General features: G+C 47.1%; 2 protein-coding genes across 6 annotated transcripts in view; both read right to left on the reverse strand.

Moving 5' to 3' along the window:
- Positions 1-219: 219 nt before the first annotated feature.
- LOC131961916 (zinc finger and BTB domain-containing protein 14-like) lies at positions 220-17,120 on the reverse strand. Of its 4 annotated transcripts, none has more exons than XM_059326845.1 (10): positions 16,769-17,120; positions 14,826-15,014; positions 5,461-5,631; positions 4,608-4,742; positions 4,126-4,269; positions 2,721-2,965; positions 2,292-2,377; positions 2,053-2,192; positions 1,706-1,801; positions 220-877 (listed from the first exon to the last, which is right to left on the reverse strand). In XM_059326845.1, the coding sequence occupies exons 1-10, from the start codon at positions 16,922-16,924 to the stop codon at positions 737-739; spliced, it is 1,503 nt and encodes a 500-aa protein (XP_059182828.1). In that variant the 5' UTR covers positions 16,925-17,120; the 3' UTR covers positions 220-736. The 4 variants fall into 4 exon arrangements, with proteins under 4 accessions (XP_059182828.1, XP_059182827.1, XP_059182829.1 ...); XM_059326844.1 differs by having other exon boundaries at positions 16,739-17,118; XM_059326846.1 differs by lacking the exon at positions 16,769-17,120 and adding an exon at positions 16,019-16,581.
- Positions 17,121-17,881: 761 nt separating this feature from the next.
- LOC131962434 (guanine nucleotide-binding protein G(olf) subunit alpha-like) overlaps positions 17,882-25,064 on the reverse strand; it is a 14,391-nt gene continuing 7,208 nt past the window's right edge. For both annotated transcript variants that reach the window (XM_059327434.1, XM_059327435.1), the window contains 7 exons: positions 24,964-25,018; positions 24,791-24,864; positions 23,621-23,679; positions 22,352-22,472; positions 21,954-22,084; positions 19,563-19,630; positions 17,882-18,534 (listed from right to left, as the gene is read on the reverse strand). In XM_059327434.1, coding sequence (XP_059183417.1) covers positions 18,388-18,534; positions 19,563-19,630; positions 21,954-22,084; positions 22,352-22,472; positions 23,621-23,679; positions 24,791-24,864; positions 24,964-25,018 — 655 coding nt within the window. In that variant the 3' untranslated portion in view covers positions 17,882-18,387. The remainder of the gene's footprint in view (positions 18,535-19,562; positions 19,631-21,953; positions 22,085-22,351; positions 22,473-23,620; positions 23,680-24,790; positions 24,865-24,963; positions 25,019-25,064) is intronic.

Genomic DNA, 25,064 nt, shown 5'->3' on the forward strand with positions numbered 1-25,064 from the left:
CTGGAACATCCAGTGCTTAAAGCACTAAGAATGAAATAGAACAGATGTTTAGAAACTGAAGTTTGTTTTTGTTTACTGCATTTTGTATATTGTTGTTGTTTATGACGTGTCTCCTGCTGGATGTATTGATTGATTGATTGATTATTAAATGTTTTGTTGTAACGTGTCGATCGTTGTGATTGTAAACTAATAATGAGACACAGGAAGTAGACAGACAGGTTTAAAACAGCAGCTCTGCTCATGAAACTGAACAGAACAGTTTATATACAACAAACAAACAAAACAAACAAACAAACAGCTTCATGTTGGTCACATGATCGCTGAGGTCATCAGGGCAGCTTCAAAGTCAGTTCAGGTGCACTGATTCAGAGCGGGAAAACAGAGCTTCATCCACAATAAACAAAGGTTATTCACAGAGTCCAGATGTTAGGAGCAGCTGATGAGTCCAGATGTGTTCACAGAGTCCAGATGTTACAGATGTTAGGAACAGCTGATGAGTCCAGATGTTAGGAGCAGCTGATGATGAGTCCAGATGTGTTCACAGAGTCCAGATGTTAGGAACAGCTGATGAGTCAAGATGTGTTCACAGAGTCCAGATGTGTTCAAAGAGTCCAGATGTTACAGATGTTAGGAGCAGCTGATGGAGAGTCCAGATGTTAGGAGCAGCTGATGGAGTCCAGATGTTAGGAGCAGCTGATGAGTCCAGATGTTAGGAGCAGCTGATGGAGTCCAGATGTTAGGAGCAGCTGATGGAGTCCAGATGTTGCTCCTCAGCAGCCATGGCGGCGGCCTGCAGCGTCTCCGTGTCGCTCTGCAGCGGGTTCAGCTGTTTCCTCTCGCTGTGCATGTTGTTCTCATGACGCTTCAGATCTGATGCCTGAAAGTACAGAGTGACACTGAACTCACCATGGCAACAACACTGAATATACGTCAAAACATCTGGAAGATTGTTAGCCCCGCCCCCAGGTGTCTACAGTATAGGTGATAAGCCCCGCCCCCTGGTGGCTACAGTATAGGTGATAAGCCCCGCCCCCTGGTGGCCACAGTACAGGTGATAAGCCCCGCCCCTGGTGGCCACAGTACAGGTGATAAGCCCCGCCCCCTGGTGGCCACAGTACAGGTGATAAGCCCCGCCCCTGGTGGCTAGCCCCGCCCCTGGTGGCTACAGTACAGGTGATAAGCCCCGCCCCTGGTGGCTGCAGTACAGGTGATAAGCCCCGCCCCTGGTGGCTGCAGTACAGGTGATAAGCCCCGCCCCTGGTGGCTGCAGTACAGGTGATAAGCCCCGCCCCTGGTGGCTACAGTACAGGTGATAAGCCCCACCCCTGGTGGCTACAGTACAGGTGATAAGCCCCGTCCCCGGTGGCTACAGTACAGGTGATAAGCCCCGCCCCTGGTGGCTACAGTACAGGTGATAAGCCCCGCCCCTGGTGGCTAGCCCCGCCCCCGGTGGCTACAGTACAGGTGATAAGCCCCGCCCCTGGTGGCTACAGTACAGGTGATAAGCCCCGCCCCTGGTGGCTAGCCCCGCCCCCAGTGGCCACAGTACAGGTGATAAGCCCCGCCCCTGGTGGCTAGCCCCGCCCCCGGTGGCTACAGTACAGGTGATAAGCCCCGCCCCTGGTGGCTAGCCCCGCCCCCAGTGGCCACAGTACAGGTGATAAGCCCCGCCCCTGGTGGCTAGCCCCGCCCCCCGGTGGCGTACCTTGGCGAAGGCCTTGGTGCAGGACGGACAGACGAAAGGTTTCTCTCCTCTGTGTCTCCTCTCATGATCCTTCAGGTGAGACTTGTGTTTGAACGCCTACAGACAGGTGAGAGACAGACAGGTGAGAGAGAGTAAGACAGGTGAAACAGGTGAGGGTCAGACAGGTGTGAGAGAGCGAGAGAGAGAGAGAGAGACAGACAGACAGGTGAGAGTCAGACAGGTGAGAGAGATAGGTGAGACTTGTGTTTAAACGCCTACAGACAGATGGGAGAGTTAGACAGACAGGTGGGAGTCAGACAGGTGAGAGTCAGACAGACAGGTAAGAGAGAGTCAGACAGACAGGTCACCTTGTCACACATCTGGCAGGCGAACGGTCTCTCGTTGCTGTGAACTCGTTCGTGTTTTTTCAGGTCTGGAGCTCGAATGAACGATTTCCCACAAACGTCACACCTGTACGGTTTGAAGCCCGTGTGGATCTTCAGGTGTTCTGGAACACACAGGTGAGGGGGCGGAGCCTCAGTGAAGCATCAAACATCACCTGTATAACGTTCAGACCTCAGGTGTGTGAGGGAGGGGCGGGGCTTACCTTTCAGGTGAGCGTGGGTGGTGAAAGCTTTGGTGCAGATCTCACAGGTGAACGGACGCTCCGCCGAGTGGAGCTTCTCATGTTTCCTGTGGACAGAGACAGACAGGTGAGATGGACAGGTGAGACAGACAGGTGAGACAGACAGGTGAGACGGTCAGGTGAGAAGGACAGGTGAGAAGGACAGGTGAGATGGACAGGTGAGACAGACAGGTGAGACAGACAGGTGAGACAGACAGGTGGTTGAATATTGGGACGGTATGTCATGTTTTTTGATAATAAAACAGCTAAATAGCTAAAAAAAGACACAAAATGACTAAAAAAGACAAAGTGATTAAAAAAAAAAAGACACAAAATGATTTTTTTTAAAAAGACACAAAATGACCATAAAGGACACAAAAAAGGTGTGTTGGTCAGGTGAGGTGTACATACCTGAGTCTGCTCTCGTCCAGGAAGGTCTTCCCACACACCTGGCAGGCGAGCTGCTCCCGGTGCCCATAAAGCAGGTACTCAAACTTCATGTCGGTGGTGGCGGTGGACCAGCCGGGCGGCTGCTCGTCCTTCACCTCCCCCATGCTGTCAGAGAACGCCAGCGTCTGGGTGGCGTGGTGCTCCGCCCCCAGCTCCTTAGGCTCCGCCTCCATCTCTGCCACCACGTCCTGGTCGTAGCAGGTCACCTGAGAGACGGGTCACAGGTGTGACAGGGACAATGCTTCCTTTCCATTGACCTATGGCTAAGCCCCGCCCCCAGACACGATGAGCCAATCACAGTGCACATAGCTAACCCCATACACTGGGACATTCTCTGCTTCCACGTCCATTGAAATGCATTGGAGCTAGTCCGTTTTCATTGTTTTTATATGTTTTCTCCAGACATTTTCAGTTTAAAATGGTTAAACAGCGTTCATGGGGTCCATGTAACTCTGACACACGGTATCAGAGAGGCCACGGGGGGATTTACTACCATTTACCACATCTCACCACAGAGAAGTGTCTGCTCTGGAGAAAGTTATGACCACAACACCAACTAAACTGATTAAATGAACAAGGATGTCTACATCTGTTCTAAGGCAAGTCAACAACGTATCTGAGGCAACATGTTGTCACTCTGATAGAGATGTTTAGATGTTAGAGAGGTTAAAGTTATCTTTAACCTCTCTAACGTTAGCCTAGCCCTTTCTAACGTTAGGCTAAAGTTAGCCTAACCCTTTCTAACGCTAGCCTAACGTTAGCCTAGCCCTTTCTAACGTTAGGCTAAAGTTAGCCTAACCCTTTCTAACGCTAGCCTAACGTTAGCCTAGCCCTTTCTAACGCTAGCCTAACGTTAGCCTAGCCCTTTCTAACGCTAGCCTAACGTTAGCCTAGCCCTTTCTAACGTTAGGCTAAAGTTAGCCTAACCCTTTCTAACGTTAGCCTAACCCTTTCTAATGTTAGGCTAACGTTAGCCTAACACTTTCTAACGTTAGCTGATGTTAGCCTAGCGCTTTCTAATGTTAGCCTAAAGTTAGCCTAACCCTTTCTAACGTTAGCCTAACACTTTCTAACGTTAGCTGATGTTAGCCTAACACTTTCTAATGTTAGCCTAACACTTTCTAATGTTAGCCTAAAGTTAGCTAACGTTAGGCTAAAGTTAGCTAACGTTAGCCTAAAGTTAGCTAACGTTAGCCTAACCCTTTCTAATGTTAGGCTAAAGTTAGCTAAGGCCCTTTTGGTGACTAAGAGACGATATATAATCTGTCTCCTACTGTGACAGCTGCCATAGCACCTGTCACCTGTTTGTCCAGGTGAGTGGAGGGGGCGGGGCTTAGCCACCGTGGGGGCGTGCGTGTGTGTGTACCTTGTGTACGTCCTCATTGGTCAGCTCCTTCAGGATGGCCTCCTGTACTCGCAGCGCCGCACTGGGAGATTTATCCAGCTCCTGATTGGCCGACGCTTCAACAAGGTCATCTGTGGTGGGCGTGTCATCATGCTCCCCCAGCACCTGGACACACACACACACACACACACACAGGTGAGTCCAGTCCCAGTGATCAGCTGATTGATAGTATTGATCAGCTGATTGATAGTATTGAGCAGCTGATTGATAGTATTGAGCAGCTGATTGGTAGTATTGATCAGCTGATTGGTAGTATTGGTCAGCTGATTGATAGTATTGATCAGCTGATTGATAGTATTGATCAGCTGATTGATAGTATTGATCAGCTGATTGGTAGTATTGAGCAGCTGATTGGTAGTATTGATCAGCTAATTGATGGTATTGATGAGCTGATTGGTAGTATTGATCAGCTGATTGGTAGTATTGATCAGCTGATTGGTTACCTCGGCGTCAGCAGCCAGCTGAGCCTCTGGCGGCAGCGCCATCTTCACGATGTCATAAGGAAACTTCTCTTTGTCCTCTGATGACACGTCTCGTTTCTGAGGGAACATGAACGCATCGTCACACAGGAGATCTACCTGCCACACAGGTGAACAACCACAGAGTATTTACAGAAATAGTTAAGTTGTATTTAAGACCTTTTTTAATACCTTCACAATATTTTTAATACCAAGACGACATTGATCTGCAACTGTATCGGCAAACTTTTGACTTCATTGTTGGAGGAAACTAATTATAAAGTGACTGATTACTGTCAGTTTTTTAACTTCATTTCAAACCAAGAACTTCTATCACAGTTACTGGATACTTTCTGCTTTAATATCAGCTCTGACTAGACAGTTATTGTCTATTTAACCCTGCGGTGGAACATCTAACGCCTCGTCAGATGACCTTTATTACTTTAAGTACATTTTAATGGACTCATTTCATTTACTACCTTTTAAAACCCCAGCAACCCAACAAAGGTGTGTGTGTGTGTGTGTGTGTTACCTGTGTGTGTGTGTGTTACCTGTGTGTGTGTGTGTGTTACCTGTGTGTGTGTTACCCGTGTGTGCGTGTGTTACCTGTGTGTGTGTGTGTGTGTGTTACCTGTGTGTGTGTGTGTGTTACCTGTGTGTGTGTTACCCGTGTGTGTGTGTCACCTGTGTGTGTGTGTTACCTGTGTGTGTGTGTGTTACCTGTGTGTGTGTGTGTGTGTGTGTGTGTGTGTTACCTGTGTGTGTGTGTGTGTGTGTTACCTGTGTGTGTGTGTGTGTGTGTGTGTGTGTTACCTGTGTGTGTGTGTGTGTGTGTTACCTGAGAGCAGAGCTTGTCGAGGAAGCGGATCCCGAGGATCTGTCCTGATGACATCATGAGGTTGACGTCCCTCTTCTTGACGGAGATCTTGGCCGTGTACATGTAGTTCAGAACCTCCTCGAAGATGTCGGAGCGGATGAAGTCGATCTCGATCACCGACGAGTTGTCCACCTGAGGAGACGACAGGTGAGTTACTGGACGCCACGTCACACAGGACGCCCTGAGACAGAAGACCCTCACTGCAGGGGACAACTCAGGGCGGAGCTCAACGGACTGCGAGGTCAAACATGGATGTGGGCGGAGTCAAACATGGATGTGGGCGGAGTCAAACATGGAGGTGGGCGTATTTGTTATATATATATTGTTACACATATTTTTGATTTGACCTATTTTCCCACAATTTGCACACACTGGCCGTCATTTATCAAACGAGCGTACACCAGAAAGTGAGCGTAAAGTGGGCGTAAAGTGAGCGTAAAGTGGGCGTAAAGTGAGCGTAAAGTGAGCGTACGATCATTTCTACAAGCCTCGGCATTTATCAATATGGACGTGAGCGGACGGTACGATCAGATCTCAGTCTGCTCTCAGCTCGTTACGCAGGTTAGAGGCAGCGTGAAGTCCACACGTCTGAGTCTGAGAACTGATCTGAGACTATTGATCGATGCCTGGAGCTGATCAGACTCTGGTGTTTTGATTTTTAATAGTGACAAAGCAAAACATGTTTAGACTAAATCATTTATCATTAAAACATAATCCAACAATAAATACGCCCTGCGGTCGTGAAATTCTTTAAACAGAATACCAGCCGAGGAAATTAAATGTTTTTTTTTTTTGAACAATTTGTTTATTGAAATTTCAAAACAAATTCCAACATTTCAGCGTCAGTACAAATGACAATGGGTGTTAACCCCCCCACCCCACCACCCCTCCCTCCCCATGGACAAGAGTGGGAAGAAACAGGTAGAACAGTAATGAGTATAATAACAAAAATATCCAAATAAATAAAATAGAATACTGTAAGATTTTAAAAAGAAATAAAAAAAAAATTATAACAAATAAATAAATAGATATCATAGTAGTAGTAATAGTAATAATAACAATAATAATAATAATAATAATAATAATAATAATAATAGCAATGGGATGATAATAAGAAAGTGAGAATGGTAACAACACCAGCAATGAAAGTAATGATAAAAATATATATATATATATTTATAAAATAAATAAAAAGATTAACAAAAATAAAGTACCAGTCAAACAAATAAACAAAACAAAAAAAAACAAACAAACAAAACAAAAAACATCGAAGGTGCACTATGAATGCAAAACAAAACAGTGTGTGCAGAGTTTGGTACAAGAGACAGACAAAGCAGCAGGCCTGGGTAAGAGTATATCATTCTCAAACAGTGTTACATTACACCCAGCCTCTTTAAGATTATTTAGATTGAGTTAAGCCCTGTGTCAATTTACATCACCTATAGGAGCAGCTCTGTTATGTAAAAAGGTTACAAATTCTCCCCAACATTTCTCAAAGACTGATGGTTTTTTCCTAAGATTAAACATGATCTTTTCTGATGGCAAATATGACGATAGCTCTTTAAGCCATAAAGAGACACTAGGAGGATCCTCACTCTTCCAGTTGATAGCAATGCATTTATTTGCTGCAATTAGGGCTAATCTGATGAAGCGAGTGTTGACTCTCATATTAACTGGTAAACTCGACAGGTCCCCTAATAGTGTCAGCCGTGGATTAGCTGGGATTTCCACCCCCACAATACTCTTGACCATATCCAAAATAGATCTCCAGTACTGCTCCAGACAATTACATGCCCAAAACATGTGGAGAAGGGACCCCGTTTCAGTCTTACATCTAGGGCAGTGTTGAGAGTAGTTACTACTTATCTTATGGAGACGTTGAGGCGTCAAGTAGACCCTGTGTATAAGGTTAAACTGTAATAGTTTATGCCGGCTGTTGTAGGAGAATGATTGGGAACTACTACAAATCTCCTTCCATTCAGACTCTTCGAAGGCAGAGTCAGTGTCAGTTTCCCACTTAAGTTTTGCATTAAAAGCTTTGTTTTCTGCCAGGCTTATTAGTCTTTTATAAACGTAGGATAAAAAACCCTTGGAGTTAAGCTTGTCTCGCATCATACTGTCTATCTCGAAATCCTCTAAGGGGATGAGTTTCCCACCTTGCTGTACCCTTATATAATCTCTAACTTGCAAGTATTTAAAGAAGTGTGCAGAGGGGAGCCCAAAAGAGAGCCTCAGTTGCTCAAAGGATTTCAGATAATTGCGCTCATATAGATGTCCAAAACTGCATATACCTCTGTTGTACCAGTCTCTAGTAACACTATCTCTCAATACCCCTGGTAAAACCGGATTTAAGTGGAATGGAGTGGAACGATACAGTGTCCGGACACTATGAAACTTAGCCCTAATTTCATCCCAGATTTTTGATGTAAGTTTTATCAATGGATTATTAGTTAAATTTTTTTGCTTGTGATAAGAGTAAATAAAAGGAATGCTAGATAACTCCTCCGCTGTATGGGACTGTTCGATCTGTTTCCAAGCTGGAGGGTGCTCCAGATCTTTGATCCAAATCCAAATAGCTCTGGACTGGGCAGCCCAGTAGTATATCTGGAAATCTGGTAAGTTTAGCCCCCCCTCTTCAGTGGGCCGACAGAGGGTTTTGAGCTTGACTCTGGGAATTTTACCATTCCATAGAAATCTAGATATCAGTTTATCCAGGTTCTTAAAGAAAGTTTTCGGGATTGGTGTTGGCAGTGCCTGGAACAAGTAAAGAAATTTGGGTAAGATATTCATTTTAATACAATTTATTCTACCAATCAGAGATATAGGAAGAGACTTCCATCTGTCCAAATCTGCTTCAACTCTTTTAAAAAGAGGTTCATAATTGAGAAAGTAAGTCTGATGTAACTGGTTGGGTATTTGCAGACCAAGATAACAAAGCTTATATGGGTCCCAATGAAAGGGAATGTTTCCCCTCGATAAACCTTGAGCAGTTGGGTTAAGAGGCATCATTACACTTTTCTGTTTATTTATCTTGTAACCAGAGATACAGCTATAGTCTTCTAACAAGGAGCAGAGGGCGGGCAGTGATGCCTCCACATTAGTCAGATATAGCATAATGTCATCAGCATAAAGCGAAATTATATGTTTCACGCCTTTGACCATTACGCCCTCTATTACAGGATGTGCTCTAACAGCAATTGCGAGAGGTTCAACCGCCAACGTAAAGAGGAGCGGAGAAAGGGGGCATCCCTGGCGGGTGCCGCGTGACAGGGGAAACAGAGATGAGATGTCAGCATTTGTTCGAATCATTGCAGATGGATTGAGATAGAGTATCTTTATCATTCGTATCAAATTTGGACCAAAACACATTTTTTCTAGAACTGCAAAGAGAAAGGGCCATTCTAAGCGATCAAATGCCTTTTCAGCATCTAATGAAAGGGCAACGACCGGCCCATTAATATTTTTGGAGCAACAAATCAAATCGAAAAACCTACGGACGTTATCGGCGGAAAAGCGGTTCTGAACGAAGCCAGTCTGGTCTTTATGTATAAGGCCGGGTATCACCCTCTCCAGCCTGGTAGCTATAACCTTGGTGAATATTTTATATTCCGAGGAGAGAAGGGCAATGGGCCTATATGAACCACATAGCCGTGGATCTTTGCCTGGCTTTGGCAGGACGGTAATCAGGGCCTGTTCTAAGGTTTTAGGCAGTTGTTGACTTTCAAGTGAGTGTTTGAACATATCCATTAGTGGTGTTATTAGATTAGATGCAAATGCTTTATAGAAGTCCATAGAGAACCCATCTGGCCCCGGCGATTTCCCTGCTGAAAGCTTGCCAATTGCATTCAAAACCTCTTGTTTAGTAATATCTGCTTCCAGGTCTTCCCGTGTCCCCACCTCCACCCTGGGGATTACCAGCCCCTCTAAGAAGTTAGTCATTTTATGAGTGTCAACCCCCTGGGAGGAATATAAGTCAACATAAAAATCCCTAAAAATGTCATTGATGCGTTTGGGATCATGGACTATTGTGGCGTCGTCCCTGGTCTTAACTGAGGGGATGCATCTAGAGTTTTCCTCTTTCCGAATCTGCCAGGCCAATAATTTACCACTTTTGTCCCCATGTTCATAGTACTGTTGTTTCGTTCTAGCCATGGCATTCTCAATCACCCTAGTGGTTAGCAAATTATATTCAGTTCTTTTGATATTTAGAAGATCCAAAGTTGATTCACTGTGAGTTTGGGAGTGCTCCTTTTCAAGAGTCCTAATCTCTGATTCAAGTGTTTTGGTTTTCAGCATGTATTGTTTTTTTTTCCATGAGCTATAGCTTATAGTCTCACCTCTCACGAATGCTTTTAAGGATTCCCACACAGACGATGGCGAGGCGGTCCCTTTATTAATGCTAATAAAACAGTCTATTTTGTTACTAATAAGTTTAACATAGTCTGCGTCATTAAGTAGATGTGTGGGGAATCGCCAAAGTTTGCAGCTACTACTAGTGTTCTTTTGAGCAATCTGAAGCAGAAGAGGGGCATGGTCCGAGTGAGTCATAGCTAGATATTCGCATGAGGATATAAGATGGAATCTGTCAACATGAGTAAGAAATAGATCAATTCTGGAGTAGCTTTTATGAGCGTGTGAATAGAATGAATACTCACGTACTGACTTATGTTTTTCTCTCCAAACATCTACAAGCTTGAAATCTGCTATTTCTTTTTTAAGAATCTTGGCTGCATGGGACAGAGTTTTAGGATTAGAGGATGACCGATCCTTAGAAGGATCCAGAACTAAGTTCATGTCACCGCCTATAAAAAGTTCACTGGGATGACACGTTAGTGTGAAAAATAAATTTTGGAAAAATTGAGGACAGTCGTAATTTGGCCCATAAATATTAACTAGCGTAATAGATTCACCTGCTAGGGAACCTTTAAGTATCAGATATCTGCCCTGTTTGTCTTTCTCAACGTTGTCCACCTGTAAGGGGACTTCTTTACGTATCAATATGGCGACACCTCGAGATTGGGATGAGAAAGAGGAGTAAAAGGTCTGCCCTTGCCATTGGCGTGCTAGTCTGACGTGCTCTGCTTCAGTTAGATGAGTCTCCTGTAGTAGAGCTATGTCTATTTTATGATTCCTAAGGAAACTAAGTATCTTTCTACGTTTTAACAAGTTATTGATGCCATTAGTATTCCATGTCAAATACTTAAGATCTACAACTGCCATTTCCTTAACCTATTCCTTCTATGAAGTGATGCAAGATCCAGAAGCAATCAGGGCAACAAATCCAGGCCATTGTCTTATCTAAAAGATACATTTCTATGTCTTGTACGCAGAGTGAGAGTGTGAAAGGGAAAAACAAAAACAAAAAAAGAGTAACCTGAAAATAAATCAAACTAAACCCCACAATCCCCCCTCCTGCCCCACTCCCTCCCCAACTGAGGAAGTGCTGAACCCCTGGTCTACCTGACGCTTTTTTAATGCAGCTGTTACCTATTGCTGCATCATTAAATGGTGCCTATCCTCCTCACAAAAATAAGTAATCTATTAGCCATTAAGCCAAGTCCATGACAAAACAGCAACAACAACAAAAAAAAAAACAATTAAATAAAATTCTACCATTTAAGGTGAGGAAACATTGTAAGCATTATACCATCAAATCCCCAAAATAACATCAAGGAAGGACTTCAAATTACATAACCTCAGAGCCACAAGGCCAAAATCTTGTATTCGCCAGACCCTTTAGTTATTAAACTATTGTTAATGACTGAACAAGCCGCCCTCCGGTCTATAAAAATATACAGAAATGTAATTAAAACAGGAGGTGATACCTATAACACCTAGTCGTCCTATAATGGAATTATAAATAATAACCATTGCCTCTGAAGTTAGGGGAGAGGAGAAGGATAACGCTTGAAAATTGGCCATAGTAGAGTTGACGGTATCAATCTACCTCCATTGAGTGACATTTAAAGCTGTTTGAAAATCATGGTAATCTGACGAAGAGGTGAAGAGAAAAGAAGGAAAAGAAAAAGAACAAATAAAGAAAAATAAAATAACGAAAAATTATTCAAGAGAAATAAATATGGCAAAATAAAATATATTTTTTCTTCCTTTTTTAAATAGAGAAAGGTGATATCAGAGTGAAGTATTACGGACAATGGTCTATTCTGGTTTGTCAACGGAGAGTTACGTTACTTGGCAGTTACAGTAGTACAGAACACATCTACCATAGCTAAGTGTTTCGAACATTTTATAAACATAATTCAAAGCCCAAATACAGCCTCCCAGTAGTCTACTTACAGCTGGGGTCCACGCTGAAAATGAAAATAAACGGGTCCGAGCAGTGTCCAAAGTGACAACAAGGCTGCATGCCCATAACGGTCCGGGGGAAGCCGCAGACAGCTCCAGGCAGAGAACAGCAATCCCGCGTCAAACACGAAAGTCCCCAGGCCAAACAGGTCCACAGTACTCAGACATATTCGAGCGGTAAAATTGCGCTGGTAGGGAAAAAATAAAAAATAAACGAAAAAATTCCCCGGCAATGGAGATCAGTCCTGTCCGTCCGTCGCTTTTAGGAAATTAAATGTTGTTGTCTTCTGCTGTTTACTGTTATTATTATTATTATTATTATTATTATTAGCCTGTGGTGCTGCCTGAATAGAAACATTTCCAATCAGCCACACGCTCCTCTGACTAGGACATCATTATTAGTAAATGTAAAGAGGTCAATAATATCTCTCCATCATCATAATAGCAATATTCGGATATTATATAGATTATTAGGCTTTATATAACACGATGTAATTACTCAAACCTCGCCGGGAGTTTAACGGTGCGTTCAGACCGGACGCGTAGCGAATATTTCGCGCGACAAGATTACATACAAAGTCAATGCAAACACGCGAATAGACGCAAATTTTTGCCGGCGGCGCGAATCACGGGTTTCGCGCGACGCGAATGTCGCGGCGCGAATGAAACAACGCAAATTCGCGTGAGTTCAATAAATTCAACTTTGCCGAAATATTGGCGTGACGCTGTGTCGGGACAGCCTATCAGCGTTGAGATTCTGGACGACAGTGTCCGAGATACATGAGAGAGAGGAGAAAAGAGGCAGGAAGGAGGAGTGGGTCGGCAGGAGGGAAAAAGGTGGAAGTACTCTGCGGTCCTCTCTCCGTGCTGAGTGCGCCTCCGGATGATGTCACTCACCCAGACACCACGGCGTGTTTTCCGACGTATCTCGGACTTCCAGAGCAGGTACAGGGACGCTATGCTTGTAATGTCAGCCATGGTTGATGACAGAGTGAAATGGAGGCAATTATTTGGCTCTAAATAGTCTCTTGGGCGAAAATTCGCGAGTTATTTACTCGCGCGAGTGACGCGACGCGAAAATTCGCTACGCGTCCGGTCTGAACACACGGTAATAGTCGGCTACTCTGCTGACAGCACCACTGATTTCCTTCCTTTTCACTTTTTATGCTGCAAAACTAAACTTACTTTAAAACATTGTTTACCTCCTTCAACCAACAAGCTGAAAACTTCTAAGTCCGTGCTCCGAATGTAAAATAATCACTGAACTTGTTTGAGTTTATAACTATAAGTACTTTTATTTCATAAACCTCCGTTGCTGAGTATTTCTGTAATATGTCTGTATTGCCCCTATTGTTAATTGTAACGGTGCACTTTGCTAATAAAGCGACTTTAGAGGGTGAAAAAATCCTCTTTTTGGCCGTATTGCGCCCTTCGGTGTCGTAAACTCTGGAGGCGAGTCTTCTGAATCAGGTATATATATATATATATATATATATATATATATATATATATATATATATATATATATATATATATATATATATATATATATATATATATATATATATATATATATATATATATATATATCAGGGCGTGGTATTTAAATGAGGCTTGTTTCCAGCCGCCACATTTATCACCAGCCGATCATTCTCACGCTGTGATTGGAGGAATGCGATGGTTTGATAAATGAGGGTCAGTGTGTAACTGGTTTGTTCTGGTATCTATCAACACACTTCAGTCTTTAGTCCCTTTAGTGGTAGAACCACATTCACCTTTTGAATGTTTTTAGTACTAGTAAAATGTTACAAATGACAGTTTAATAGCAGAATAAATCAGGAAGGATAAAACATTTATCAGAAACAAACAATGACCCATATTTACTAGAACTCACTAAAGGCAAAAAACTCCACATCAGACTTCACAAAGATGGAAACTATTTCAGCATGACGAGGACGGAACCACAACAGCTTCTAAAGTCTCCCCTCACTGAGGGTTCTCCTCGTCACTGAGGGTTCCCCCCTCACTGAGGGTTCTCCCCGTCACTGAGGGTTCTCCCCTCACTGAGGGTTCTCCCCCTCACTGAGGGTTCTCCCCTCACTGAGGGTTCTCCCCTCACTGAGGGTTCTCCCCGTCACTGAGGGTTCTCCCCTCACTGAGGGTTCTCCCCGTCACTGAGGGTTCTCCCCTCACTGAGGGTTCTCCCCCTCACTGAGGGTTCTCCCCGTCACTGAGGGTTCCCCCTGCAGTGAGAGTTCTCCCCTCACTGAGGGTTCCCCCCTGCAGTAAGGTTTCCCCCCGTCACTGAGGGTTCCCCCTGCAGTGAGGGTTCTCCCCGTCACTGAGGGTTCCCCCTCACTGAGGGTTCTCCCCGTCACTGAGGGTTCTCCCCCTCACTGAGGGTTCCCCCCTGCAGTAAGGTTTCCCCCCGTCACTGAGGGTTCCCCCTCACTGAGGGTTCTCCCCGTCACTGAGGGTTCTCCCCCTCACTGAGGGTTCTCCCCGTCACTGAGGGTTCCCCCTGCAGTGAGAGTTCTCCCCTCACTGAGGGTTCTCCCCCTCACTGAGGGTTCTCCCCGTCACTGAGGGTTCCCCCTGCAGTGAGAGTTCTCCCCTCACTGAGGGTTCCCCCCTGCAGTAAGGTTTCCCCCCGTCACTGAGGGTTCCCCCTGCAGTGAGGGTTCTCCCCGTCACTGAGGGTTCCCCCTCACTGAGGGTTCTCCCCGTCACTGAGGGTTCTCCCCCTCACTGAGGGTTCCCCCCTGCAGTAAGGTTTCCCCCCGTCACTGAGGGTTCCCCCTCACTGAGGGTTCTCCCCGTCACTGAGGGTTCTCCCCCTCACTGAGGGTTCTCCCCGTCACTGAGGGTTCCCCCTCACTGAGGGTTCTCCCCTCACTGAGGGTTCTCCCCTCACTGAGGGTTCTCCCCTCACTGAGGGTTCTCCCCCTCACTGAGGGTTCTCCCCTCACTGAGGGTTCTCCCCTCACTGAGGGTTCTCCCCTGAGGGGTGCTGGCGGTACCTCGTGTTTCTTGAAGAGCTTCTTGAAGTAGTTGGAGCAGGCGGCGAGGACGCAGCGGTGAGCGCGGAACTTGACGTCCTCGACGACCACGGCGATGTCGCAGTGTTCTCCCTCCAGGCGCTGCTCGTTCAGCAGCTTCAGGAACACGCTCTTATGCTCATCGTCCACGTACTTCACCGTCTCCGCCATCTGGCAGGGAGACAGGTAGAGACAGGGAGACAGGTAGAGACACGTACACAGGGAGACAGGTAGAGACAGGGAGACAGGTAGAGACAGGTACACAGGGAGACACGTACACAGGTAGAGACAGGTACACAGGGAGACACGTACACAGGTAGAGACAGGTACACAGGTAGAGACAGGTACACAGGGAGACAGGTAGAGACAGGGAGACAGGTACACAGGGAGACAGGTAGAGACAGGGAGACAGGTAGAGACAGGGAGACAGGTAGAGACAGGTACACAGGGAGACAGGTAGAGACAGGTACACAGGGAGACAGGTAGAGACAGGGACACAGGGAGACAGGTACACAGGGAGAGACAGGGAGACAGGTAGAGACAGGTACACAGGGAGACAGGTACACAGGGAGAGACAGGGAGACAGGTAGAGACAGGGAGACAGGTACACAGGGAGACAGGTACACAGGGAGAGACAGGGAGACAGGTACACAGGGAGACAGGGACACAGGGAGACAGGGACACAGGTACACAGGGAGACAGGGACACAGGGAGACAGGTACACAGGGAGAGACAGGGAGACAGGTAGAGACAGGGAGACAGGTACACAGGGAGACAGGTACACAGGGAGAGACAGGGAGACAGGTACACAGGGAGACAGGGACACAGGGAGACAGGTACACAGGGAGACAGGGACACAGGGAGACAGGTACACAGGTGAGTCAACAAACATCTAATGTTCATCAGCTGGTCCACCAGATCCATCAGCCTGTCTCACCCCTCAGCTGTCTCTCTGCTCAGCCTGTCTAACCCCTCAGCTGTCTCTCTGCTCAGCCTGTCTCACCCCTCAGCTGTCTCTCTGCTCAGCCTGTCTAACCCCTCAGCTGTCTCTCTGCTCAGCCTGTCTCACCCCTCAGCTGTCTCTCTGCTCAGCCTGTCTCACCCCTCAGCTGTCTCTCTGCTCAGCCTGTCTCACCCCTCAGCTGTCTCTCTGCTCAGCCTGTCTCACCTCTCACCTGTCTCTCTGCTCATTTTGATTCCAGTCGTTCATGTAACCCTTCCACCGCGGTCACGCGCACGGAGCGTGTGCACGCCATGTGTCGGTGCGGACCGGTTAGCGGTTAGCCCCGGTCCGCACCGGACGGACCGGGTCTGTCTGTGAACCTCTCCGGTCCTTCTCCGGGTCTGACCCGGGCCGGCCCCGGACCACGGGCCGGCCCGGGACCACTGCCGGGTTAAACCGGGCTAACGGGGCTAACGGCTAATTTACTAAATTACTGTCGGTAATTTAGCGGCACCGACCATCTGATCCGGTTCAGACCGTCTGAACGGTGAACCGGGCGGTCAGCCAGCGGGGCAGCATCCGTTTAACGGAGGTTTCTGCCGGTGTAACGGACACTTTGGTTACCGGCGACGCCAGCGTTAGCCTGAAGGAGCTAACAGCAGCTAACAGCAGCTAGCACCGGCCTGCTGCCCGCTAACACACAACATGGCGTTTCTGGGTGTCCGGTAGCTGCTGACCGGCCCGCAGGTAGACAGGTAGACAGGTAGACCCTAACCCTCCTCGCGGCCCTCCTCCCGCCGCTCCTCGCGCCGTTCCCGGGGCGCGGCGCCGCGGCCTGGCGGAGCGAGCCGGGGCTCGAGCGCCATGAGCGGCTCGAGAGCGCGCAGCCATCCCCGCGGAGCGGCGCGAGGAGCGGCGGGAGGAGCGGAGCGCGGCCCCGGCAGAGACCTACCGTGACGGCCCGGCGGCAGGAGTCCCTCACCGGAGCACCGGAGCCTCGGTCCGTCTGTCCGGTTGTTGATGTTGTTGTTGTTGTTGTTGTTGATGAGGACGAGCACCGAGCTGAGCACGAGCACACTGCAGGCAGGCAGCGCGCCAAACAGCCTCTGTGGGCGAGACTGAGCGACGCTCTGCGCATGCGCCATGCTGCTGCCCGGGCCTCACCGAAAACAGCGAAAACAGACGTTAAAACACCGAAAACAGCCGTTTAAAGACAGTAAATAGCTGTTAAAACATAAAAAAAAAGCTGTGAAAACACCAAAAAACAACCATTAAAACACAAAACAGCCATTAAAACGCCGAAAACAGCCGTTAAAACACCAAAAACAGTCGTGAAAACACCAAAAAAGCTGTTTAAACACCAAAAACCGCCACTAAAACACCAGAAACAGCCGTTAAAACAGTGAAACCAGCCATTGAAACACTGAAAACAGCGAAAACAGCTGTTGAAACACTGAAAACAGCCATTAAAACACCTACAAATAGCCGTTCAACACCAAAAACAGCCGTTAAAACACTGAAAACAGTCGTTAAAACATTGAGCTGCTGTTAAGTTGAAACACTGAGCTGCCGTGAGCTCTTCAGTGAGTCAGTTTGTCCAGCAGGGGGCGACTTACAGGCTACAGGAAGAAGTCTGACTGTATAGAAGTCTATGAGAAAATTAGTTTATGTTCCATGATGTCGAGTCACAGAGCAGGAAGCCTTTAATGTTGTTTTTTTATTAAATATGCTGATTATTTAATGTGATCTGTGGCTTCGTCGCCAAGACTCCATTACCCAGAATGCAGCAGGACAGGTCCCTGCAGAGTTTCTTTGGTCTGGAGAAATCTTTACCAAGTGCTTATTTCATACCAGTATTCATATCTGAACATTTTAAATGTCAGTCTATTAAAGTGAATTTGAAAGCTGAAATGTTATTTAGAAAACTGTTGAAACTCCTGAATCCTTCCTGTGTCCAAACAGTTTCTAATAACTGTTAACAAGTTTGTCCCATACATTACTGTGTGTGTGTGTGTGTGTGTGTGTGTGTTTGGTCTGACACACCTAAGAACTTAAAAAACACAATAAATCAAATATTTGACATAAGAATTCTTTAATATCACTATTTAAGGTTTTTGAGCCGCAGTTATAAATATTTAATTTTATAAAATCCAACTAACAAACAAACAGACATAAACAAATCTACAGCAGCCAATCAGGGAAGAGCTCCTCTTATTAATAATAATAATAATAATGTACTTTAATGAGTTCAGAAACATGAAAAAATATATTTAAAGTCTTTAGTGTGCTAAGCCCCGCCCCCTCCCATATAAACTACACATCCTGCATCAGAACTACACTACCCACAACCCCCTGCTGCAGCTCACAGGGACACTCATCCTACACTCCTAATCAATAATCAATAACAGCTGCAGTCATCAATAGAGTAAATATATCAGCATTAGATATCACATTAGCTTCTAGGTTAGCCGTTAGCTTCTTCAGGTCACATGACTCCCAGCAGCCAATCAGAGCAGCTCGTACTGCCTCAGGTCACATGACTCCCAGCAGCCAATCAGAGCAGCTCGTACTGCCTCAGGTCACATGACTCCCAGCAGCCAATCAGAGCAGCTCGTACTGCCTCAAGTGCATCCGCTGGATGATGTCACGACAGTCGTTGAAGACGCGGCGAATGTTTTCAGTGTCGATGGCGCAGGTGAAGTGAGGGTAGCAGTAATGTTTCCCATCGCCACTGGCCGTGCTGATCCTCTGAGAGACAGACAGGTACCAGACAGACAGGTCAGAGACAGACAGGTTAGAGTCAGACAGGTAACAGAGACAGACAGGTACCAGACAGACAGGTACCAGACAGACAGGTACCAGACAGACAGGTCAGAGACAGACAGGTAACAGAGACAGACAGGTACCAGACAGACAGGTCAGAGACAGACAGGTTAGAGTCAGACAGGTAACAGAGACAGACAGGTACCAGACAGACAGGTACCAGACAGACAGGTCAGAGACAGACAGGTTAGAGTCAGACAGGTAACAGAGACAGACAGGTACCAGACAGACAGGTACCAGACAGACAGGTCAGAGACAGACAGGTTAGAGTCAGACAGGTAACAGAGACAGACAGGTACCAGACAGACAGGTACCAGACAGACAGGTACCAGACAGACAGGTCAGAGACAGACAGGTTAGAGTCAGACAGGTAACAGAGACAGACAGGTACCAGACAGACAGGTCAGAGACAGACAGGTTAGAGTCAGACAGGTAACAGAGACAGACAGGTACCAGACAGACAGGTCAGAGACAGACAGGTTAGAGTCAGACAGGTAACAGAGACAGACAGGTACCAGACAGATAGGTCAGAGGGACAGACAGGTTAGAGGCAGACAGGTAACAGAGACAGACAGGTACCAGACAGACAGGTACCAGACAGACAGGTCAGAGACAGACAGGTAACAGAGACAGACAGGTAACAGACTGACAGGTCAGAGACAGACAGGTCAGAGACAGACAGGTCAGAGACAGACAGGTCAGAGGGACAGACAGGTTAGAGGCAGACAGGTAACAGAGACAGACAGGTACCAGACAGACAGGTCAGAGGGACAGACAGGTTAGAGACAGACAGGTAACAGAGACAGACAGGTAACAGAGAGACGGGTGAAGTGAGGATAGCAGTAATATTTCCCATCACCACTAGCCGTGCTGATCCTCTGAGAGACAGACAGGTACCAGACAGACAGGTCAGAGACAGACAGGTACCAGAGAGACAGGTCAGTGATATTTACCAGGAACTCGTCTCTAATGAAGAACTTTGCTCGAGTCACTCTGGGGTCTTCATCAGGATCTGGAGACACTACACACACACACACACACAGGTACATACACACACACACACACACACACAGGTACATACATACACACACACACACACACAGGTACATACATACACACACACGCACACAGGTACATACACACAACCCACAGGTACATACACACACACACAGGTACATACACACACACAAAGGTACATACACACACACGCACAGGTACATACACACACACACACACACACAGGTACATACACACACACACACACAGGTACACACACACAGGTACATACACACACACACACACACAGGTACACACACACAGGTACATACACACACACACACACACACACACAGGTACACACACACAGGTACATACACACACACACACACACACACACAAAGGTACATACACACACACACACGCACAGGTACATACACACACACACACACACGTACATACACACACAGGTACACACACACACACACACACACAGGTACATACACACACACACACACACACACACACACACACATTAATTACATTACATTACATGTCATTTAGCAGACGCTTTTGTCCAAAGTGACTTACAATAAGTGATTCAACCTGATGGTACTAGACATAGACCACAGGAATCAAGTAAGTACATAACTTTAAGAGCTAACTGTCATTGCTACAGGAGTGCTATATGTTAAAGAAGAAAAGAAGAGTAAGAGCTTTTTTTTTTTTTTTTTTATATATATGTTAGGTGACCATGACTTAACCGAGGTATTGTTGGAAGAGATAGGTCTTCAGCCTGGCGGAAGATGTCCAGGCTGTCTGAGGTCCTGATGTCGGTGGGAAGCTCGTTCCACCATTTGGGAGCCAAGACAGAGAAAAGTCTGGCGTGAGATGACCTGGACCAGGACCTGAGCTGCCTTCTGGGTGAGAAACGGGCGGATTCTCCTGATGTTATGTAGCAAGAATCTGCAAGATCTGGTGGTGGCGGTGATGTTTGTTGAGAGGGACAGTTGGTTGTCAAGAGTTACGCCAAGGTTTTTGGTGGTTTCTGTGGAGACAACCACTGTGTTCTGGACAGTGATGTGGAGGTCAGAGGTCAGAGCCCTTCCCTGGGAGGTAAAGTAGCTCAGTCTTTCCCAGGTTGAGTTTGAGGAGGTGCGAGGATCCACTGGGAGATGTCGGCCAGACATGCAGAGATACGTGCTGCTGCACGTGTTTCAGACTGGGGAAATGAGAAGATTAGCTGGGTGTCGTCGGCATAGCTATGGTAGGAGAAGCCATGCGAGTGGATGAGGGAGCCAAAGGAGCTGGTGTAAATCGAGAAGAGGAGCGGACCAAGGACAGAGCCTTGAGGGACCCCGGTGGTGAGTGGACAGGGTTCTGAAACAGAGCCAGATACTCCCAGGTGGTGAAGGGTGGAGATGAGGATCTGGTGATCCACAGTGTCGAAAGCTGCAGAAAGGTCCAGTAGAACCAGCACAGATGAGAGAGGCCGCCTTCGCCTTGTGAAGCTGTTCAGTCACAGCGAGAAGGGCAGTCTCTGTTGTTACAGACGGGTCTGTAGTTGTCCACTAAGGAGGTCGAGGGTGGATCTCTTTAGGAGAGGATTCACCCTTGCTTCCTTCAGAGAGTTAGGAAAGCAGCCAGTAGTCAAGGAAGTGTTGATAAGATGGGAGAGGAACGGGAGGAGATCCGGAGCAATAGACTGAAACAGGTGGGAGGGAATAGGATCCAGCTGACAAGTGGTAGGACGGGCAGAGGTTACAAGGCTGAGCACTTGAGGAGGAGACAGTGGAGTGAATGCTGAGAGGGAGGGAGACGCTGATGGGGAGGGAGGAGAGGCAGGTTGTGAGACTGGATGGGTAAATGACGAGCGTATGTCCTCAATCTTTTTCAGGAAGTGGTTGACAAAGTGGGTCAGTAGGAGGGAGGAGGTAGGAGGGGGGGTTGGAGGGACCAGGAGGTTTGTAAAGATGGAGTAGAGCTTCTTGGGGTTGGAGAATGAGGATTGGATCTTGGTCTGATAGAAAGATCTTTTTTCAGCTGAGATGAAAGATGAGAAGGTGGCAAGAAGAGATTGGTAGTTGCGTAGGTCTTCAGGGTGTTTAGTTTTCTGCCACTTCCGTTCTGCTGCCCGTAGGGGAGCTCTGGTGGCTCCACAGAGTCCCACAGCCACGGGGCAGGGGAGGACTTGCACGCTTTCCGAGGAGTGAGAGGACAGAGTGAGTCAAGAGAGGAGGAGAGGGTGAGCAAGCCTGGTCGTTTGTGTAGTTGTGTGTAGTTGTGAGTGTGTACCTTCAGAAGGAGCCTGGTCGTTTGTGTAGTTGTGTGTAGTTGTGAGTGTGTACCTTCAGAAGGAGCCTCGTAGTTTGTGTATTCGGGGAAATAATCCTCCAGTTTGGATTTTCCCGCCAGAATCTTGTCGGCGAGAACGTCCTGTTTGTTCAGGAACAAGATCACTGAGATGGTCTTCAGGAACCTGCAGCCAATCAGAGAGCAGCTAGAGTTAACTCCAGCCAACCAGAGAGTAGAGAGGATTAACCCCAGCCAATCAGAGAGCAGAGAGAGTTAACCCCAGCCAATCAGAGAGCAGAGAGAGTTAACTCCAGCCAATCAGAGAGCAGAGAGAGTTAACCCCAGCCAATCAGAGAGCAGAGAGAGTTAACCCCAGCCAATCAGAGAGCAGAGAGAGTTAACCCCAGCCAATCAGAGAGCAGAGAGAGTTAACCCCAGCCAATCAGAGCACCTGTTGGTCCAGATGGACCTGAAGAGGTCCAGAGACTCTCGGAGCCGATTGGTCGAATTATCTTCTCTGATCACCATGTTGTAACTGCTGCTGGCCGCCACGAAGATGATGGCCGTCACGTCTGAGGGTGAGACAGGTAGGCAGGAGGCAGGTCAGCAGAGAGACAGGACAGCAGAGAGACAGGTCAGCAGAGAGACAGGTCAACAGAGAGACAAGACAGCAGAGAGACAGGACAGCAGAGAGACAAGACAGCAGAGAGACAGGACAGCAGAGAGACAGGTCAACAGAGAGACAAGACAGCAGATAGACAGGACAGCAGAGAGACAAGACAGCAGAGAGACAGGACAGCAGAGAGACAGGACAGCAGAGAGACAGGTCAACAGAGAGACAGGTCAACAGAGAGACAGGACAGCAGAGAGACAGGTCAACAGAGAGACAAGACAGCAGAGAGACAGGACAGCAGAGAGACAAGACAGCAGAGAGAGCAGAGAGACAGGACAGCAGAGAGACAAGACAGCAGAGAGACAGGACAGCAGAGAGACAGGACAGCAGAGAGACAGGTCAACAGAGAGACAGGACAGCAGAGAGACAGGACAGCAGAGAGACAGGTCAACAGAGAGACAGGACAGCAGAGAGACAGGTCAACAGAGAGACAGGTCAACAGAGAGACAAGACAGCAGATAGACAGGACAGCAGAGAGACAAGACAGCAGAGAGACAGGACAGCAGAGAGACAGGTCAACAGAGAGACAGGACAGCAGAGAGACAGGACAGCAGAGAGACAGGACAGCAGAGAGACAGGTCAACAGAGAGACAAGACAGCAGAGAGACAGGACAGCAGAGAGACAGGTCAACAGAGAGACAGGACAGCAGAGAGACAGGTCAACAGAGAGACAGGTCAACAGAGAGACAGGACAGCAGAGAGACAGGTCAACAGAGAGACAGGACAGCAGAGAGACAGGACAGCAGAGAGACAGGTCAACAGAGAGACAGGACAGCAGAGAGACAGGACAGCAGAGAGACAGGTCAACAGAGAGACAGGACAGCAGAGAGACAGGACAGCAGAGAGACAGGTCAACAGAGAGACAGGACAGCAGAGAGACAGGACAGCAGAGAGACAGGTCAACAGAGAGACAGGACAGCAGAGAGACAGGACAGCAGAGAGACAGGTCAACAGAGAGACAGGACAGCAGAGAGACAGGACAGCAGAGAGACAGGACAGCAGAGAGACAGGACAGCAGAGAGACAGGTCTTATTGTGTTTTTGTTACCGTTGAAGCACTGAATCCACTTCCTGCGTTCATCTCGCTGCCCGCCAACATCAAACATACTGAGAGACAGATAGGCAGACAGGTAGAGAAAGAGACAGACAGGTAGAGAAAGAGACAGACAGGCAGGCAGAGAGAGAGAGACAGACAGACAGACAGACAGGCAGAGAGAGACAGACAGACAGACAGACAGACAGACAGACAGACAGACAGGCAGAGAGAGAGAGACAGGCAGAGAGAGAGACAGACAGACAGGCAGAGAGAGACAGACATGCAGACAGACAGACAGGTAGAGAGACAGACATGCAGACAGACAGACAGACAGACAGGTAGAGAGACAGACAGACAGACAGACAGGCAGAGAGAGAGAGAGACAGGCAGACAGACAGGCAGAGAGAGAGACAGACATGCAGACAGACAGACAGGTAGAGAGACAGACAGGTAGAGGTTAGTGTGGGGTTTTTAAAAGAAACGTTTCAGATGAAATGTTGATGTTTGCTGGAGTTTCATAATAAATATCTGCCCTTGGGGGTGGTCCGTAGCGTAGTGGGTTACTCAGGCGCCCCGTGTATAGAGGCTTCAGTCCGGAGCCGGGTTCGAGTCCGGCCTGGGCTCCCTTTGACCTGTCACCCCCTTTCTATCTGTCTCGCGCTTTCAATAAAGCATGTAAAATGCCCAAAAAAAAATCTAAAAAAAAATATATATATATATCTTCACTTCCTGCTAGAATTTAGTTATTTTACTTTGTAGGAGCTCTGGTACACCCGTTTCCTGTTTCCAGGCTTTTATTTTGTTAAACGACTGAGATAAAGGTACTGAAACAGATTTCTGTGGGCTTTTATTGTGAAGGCGTCTGTGTTCTCATAGGTCTCTATGGGTCAGTCAGTTGGTTCATTAACAGAATAAAGTTCAGAGCTTTTCTCATTGAGTTCTATGGGACATTTGATCTCAGTATTTTGACAAATTCTGATGATTCAGCACATTTTAATGTTTCCTGTAATTATTATTATTAAATAATAATAATACATTAAAAAAATATTAATAAATAAAATAATAATAAATATAATAAGAATAACTTACTACTAATAATAATAAAATAAAAAATAATAATGAAATTATATAATAATAATAATAATAATAATAATAAAGTGAATAAAAGGGGAGGGGTCTTACTGGAAGTTGACCTTGTCGACCTGGAAGCGAGTCTCAAAGATCCCCGAGGTCAGCACCCTGCAGCGCAGCAGGTCCTGGGGGGGGGGTAGAGTGATGATGTCACTGTGAGGTCACATGATGATGTCACTGTGAGGTCACACCCAATGCTGACAGCTCATTGGTCGATACGTTACCTGGTCAGTAGGCGTGTAGTCCGTCCTCCTGACGGCGTCCAGACGGTCCAGGAAGCTGCACACACACACACACACACACACACACACACACACACACACAC

Source organism: Centropristis striata, chromosome 23, assembly GCF_030273125.1.
Source record: "Centropristis striata isolate RG_2023a ecotype Rhode Island chromosome 23, C.striata_1.0, whole genome shotgun sequence".
NCBI classification, from domain to species: Eukaryota; Metazoa; Chordata; class Actinopteri; order Perciformes; family Serranidae; genus Centropristis; species Centropristis striata.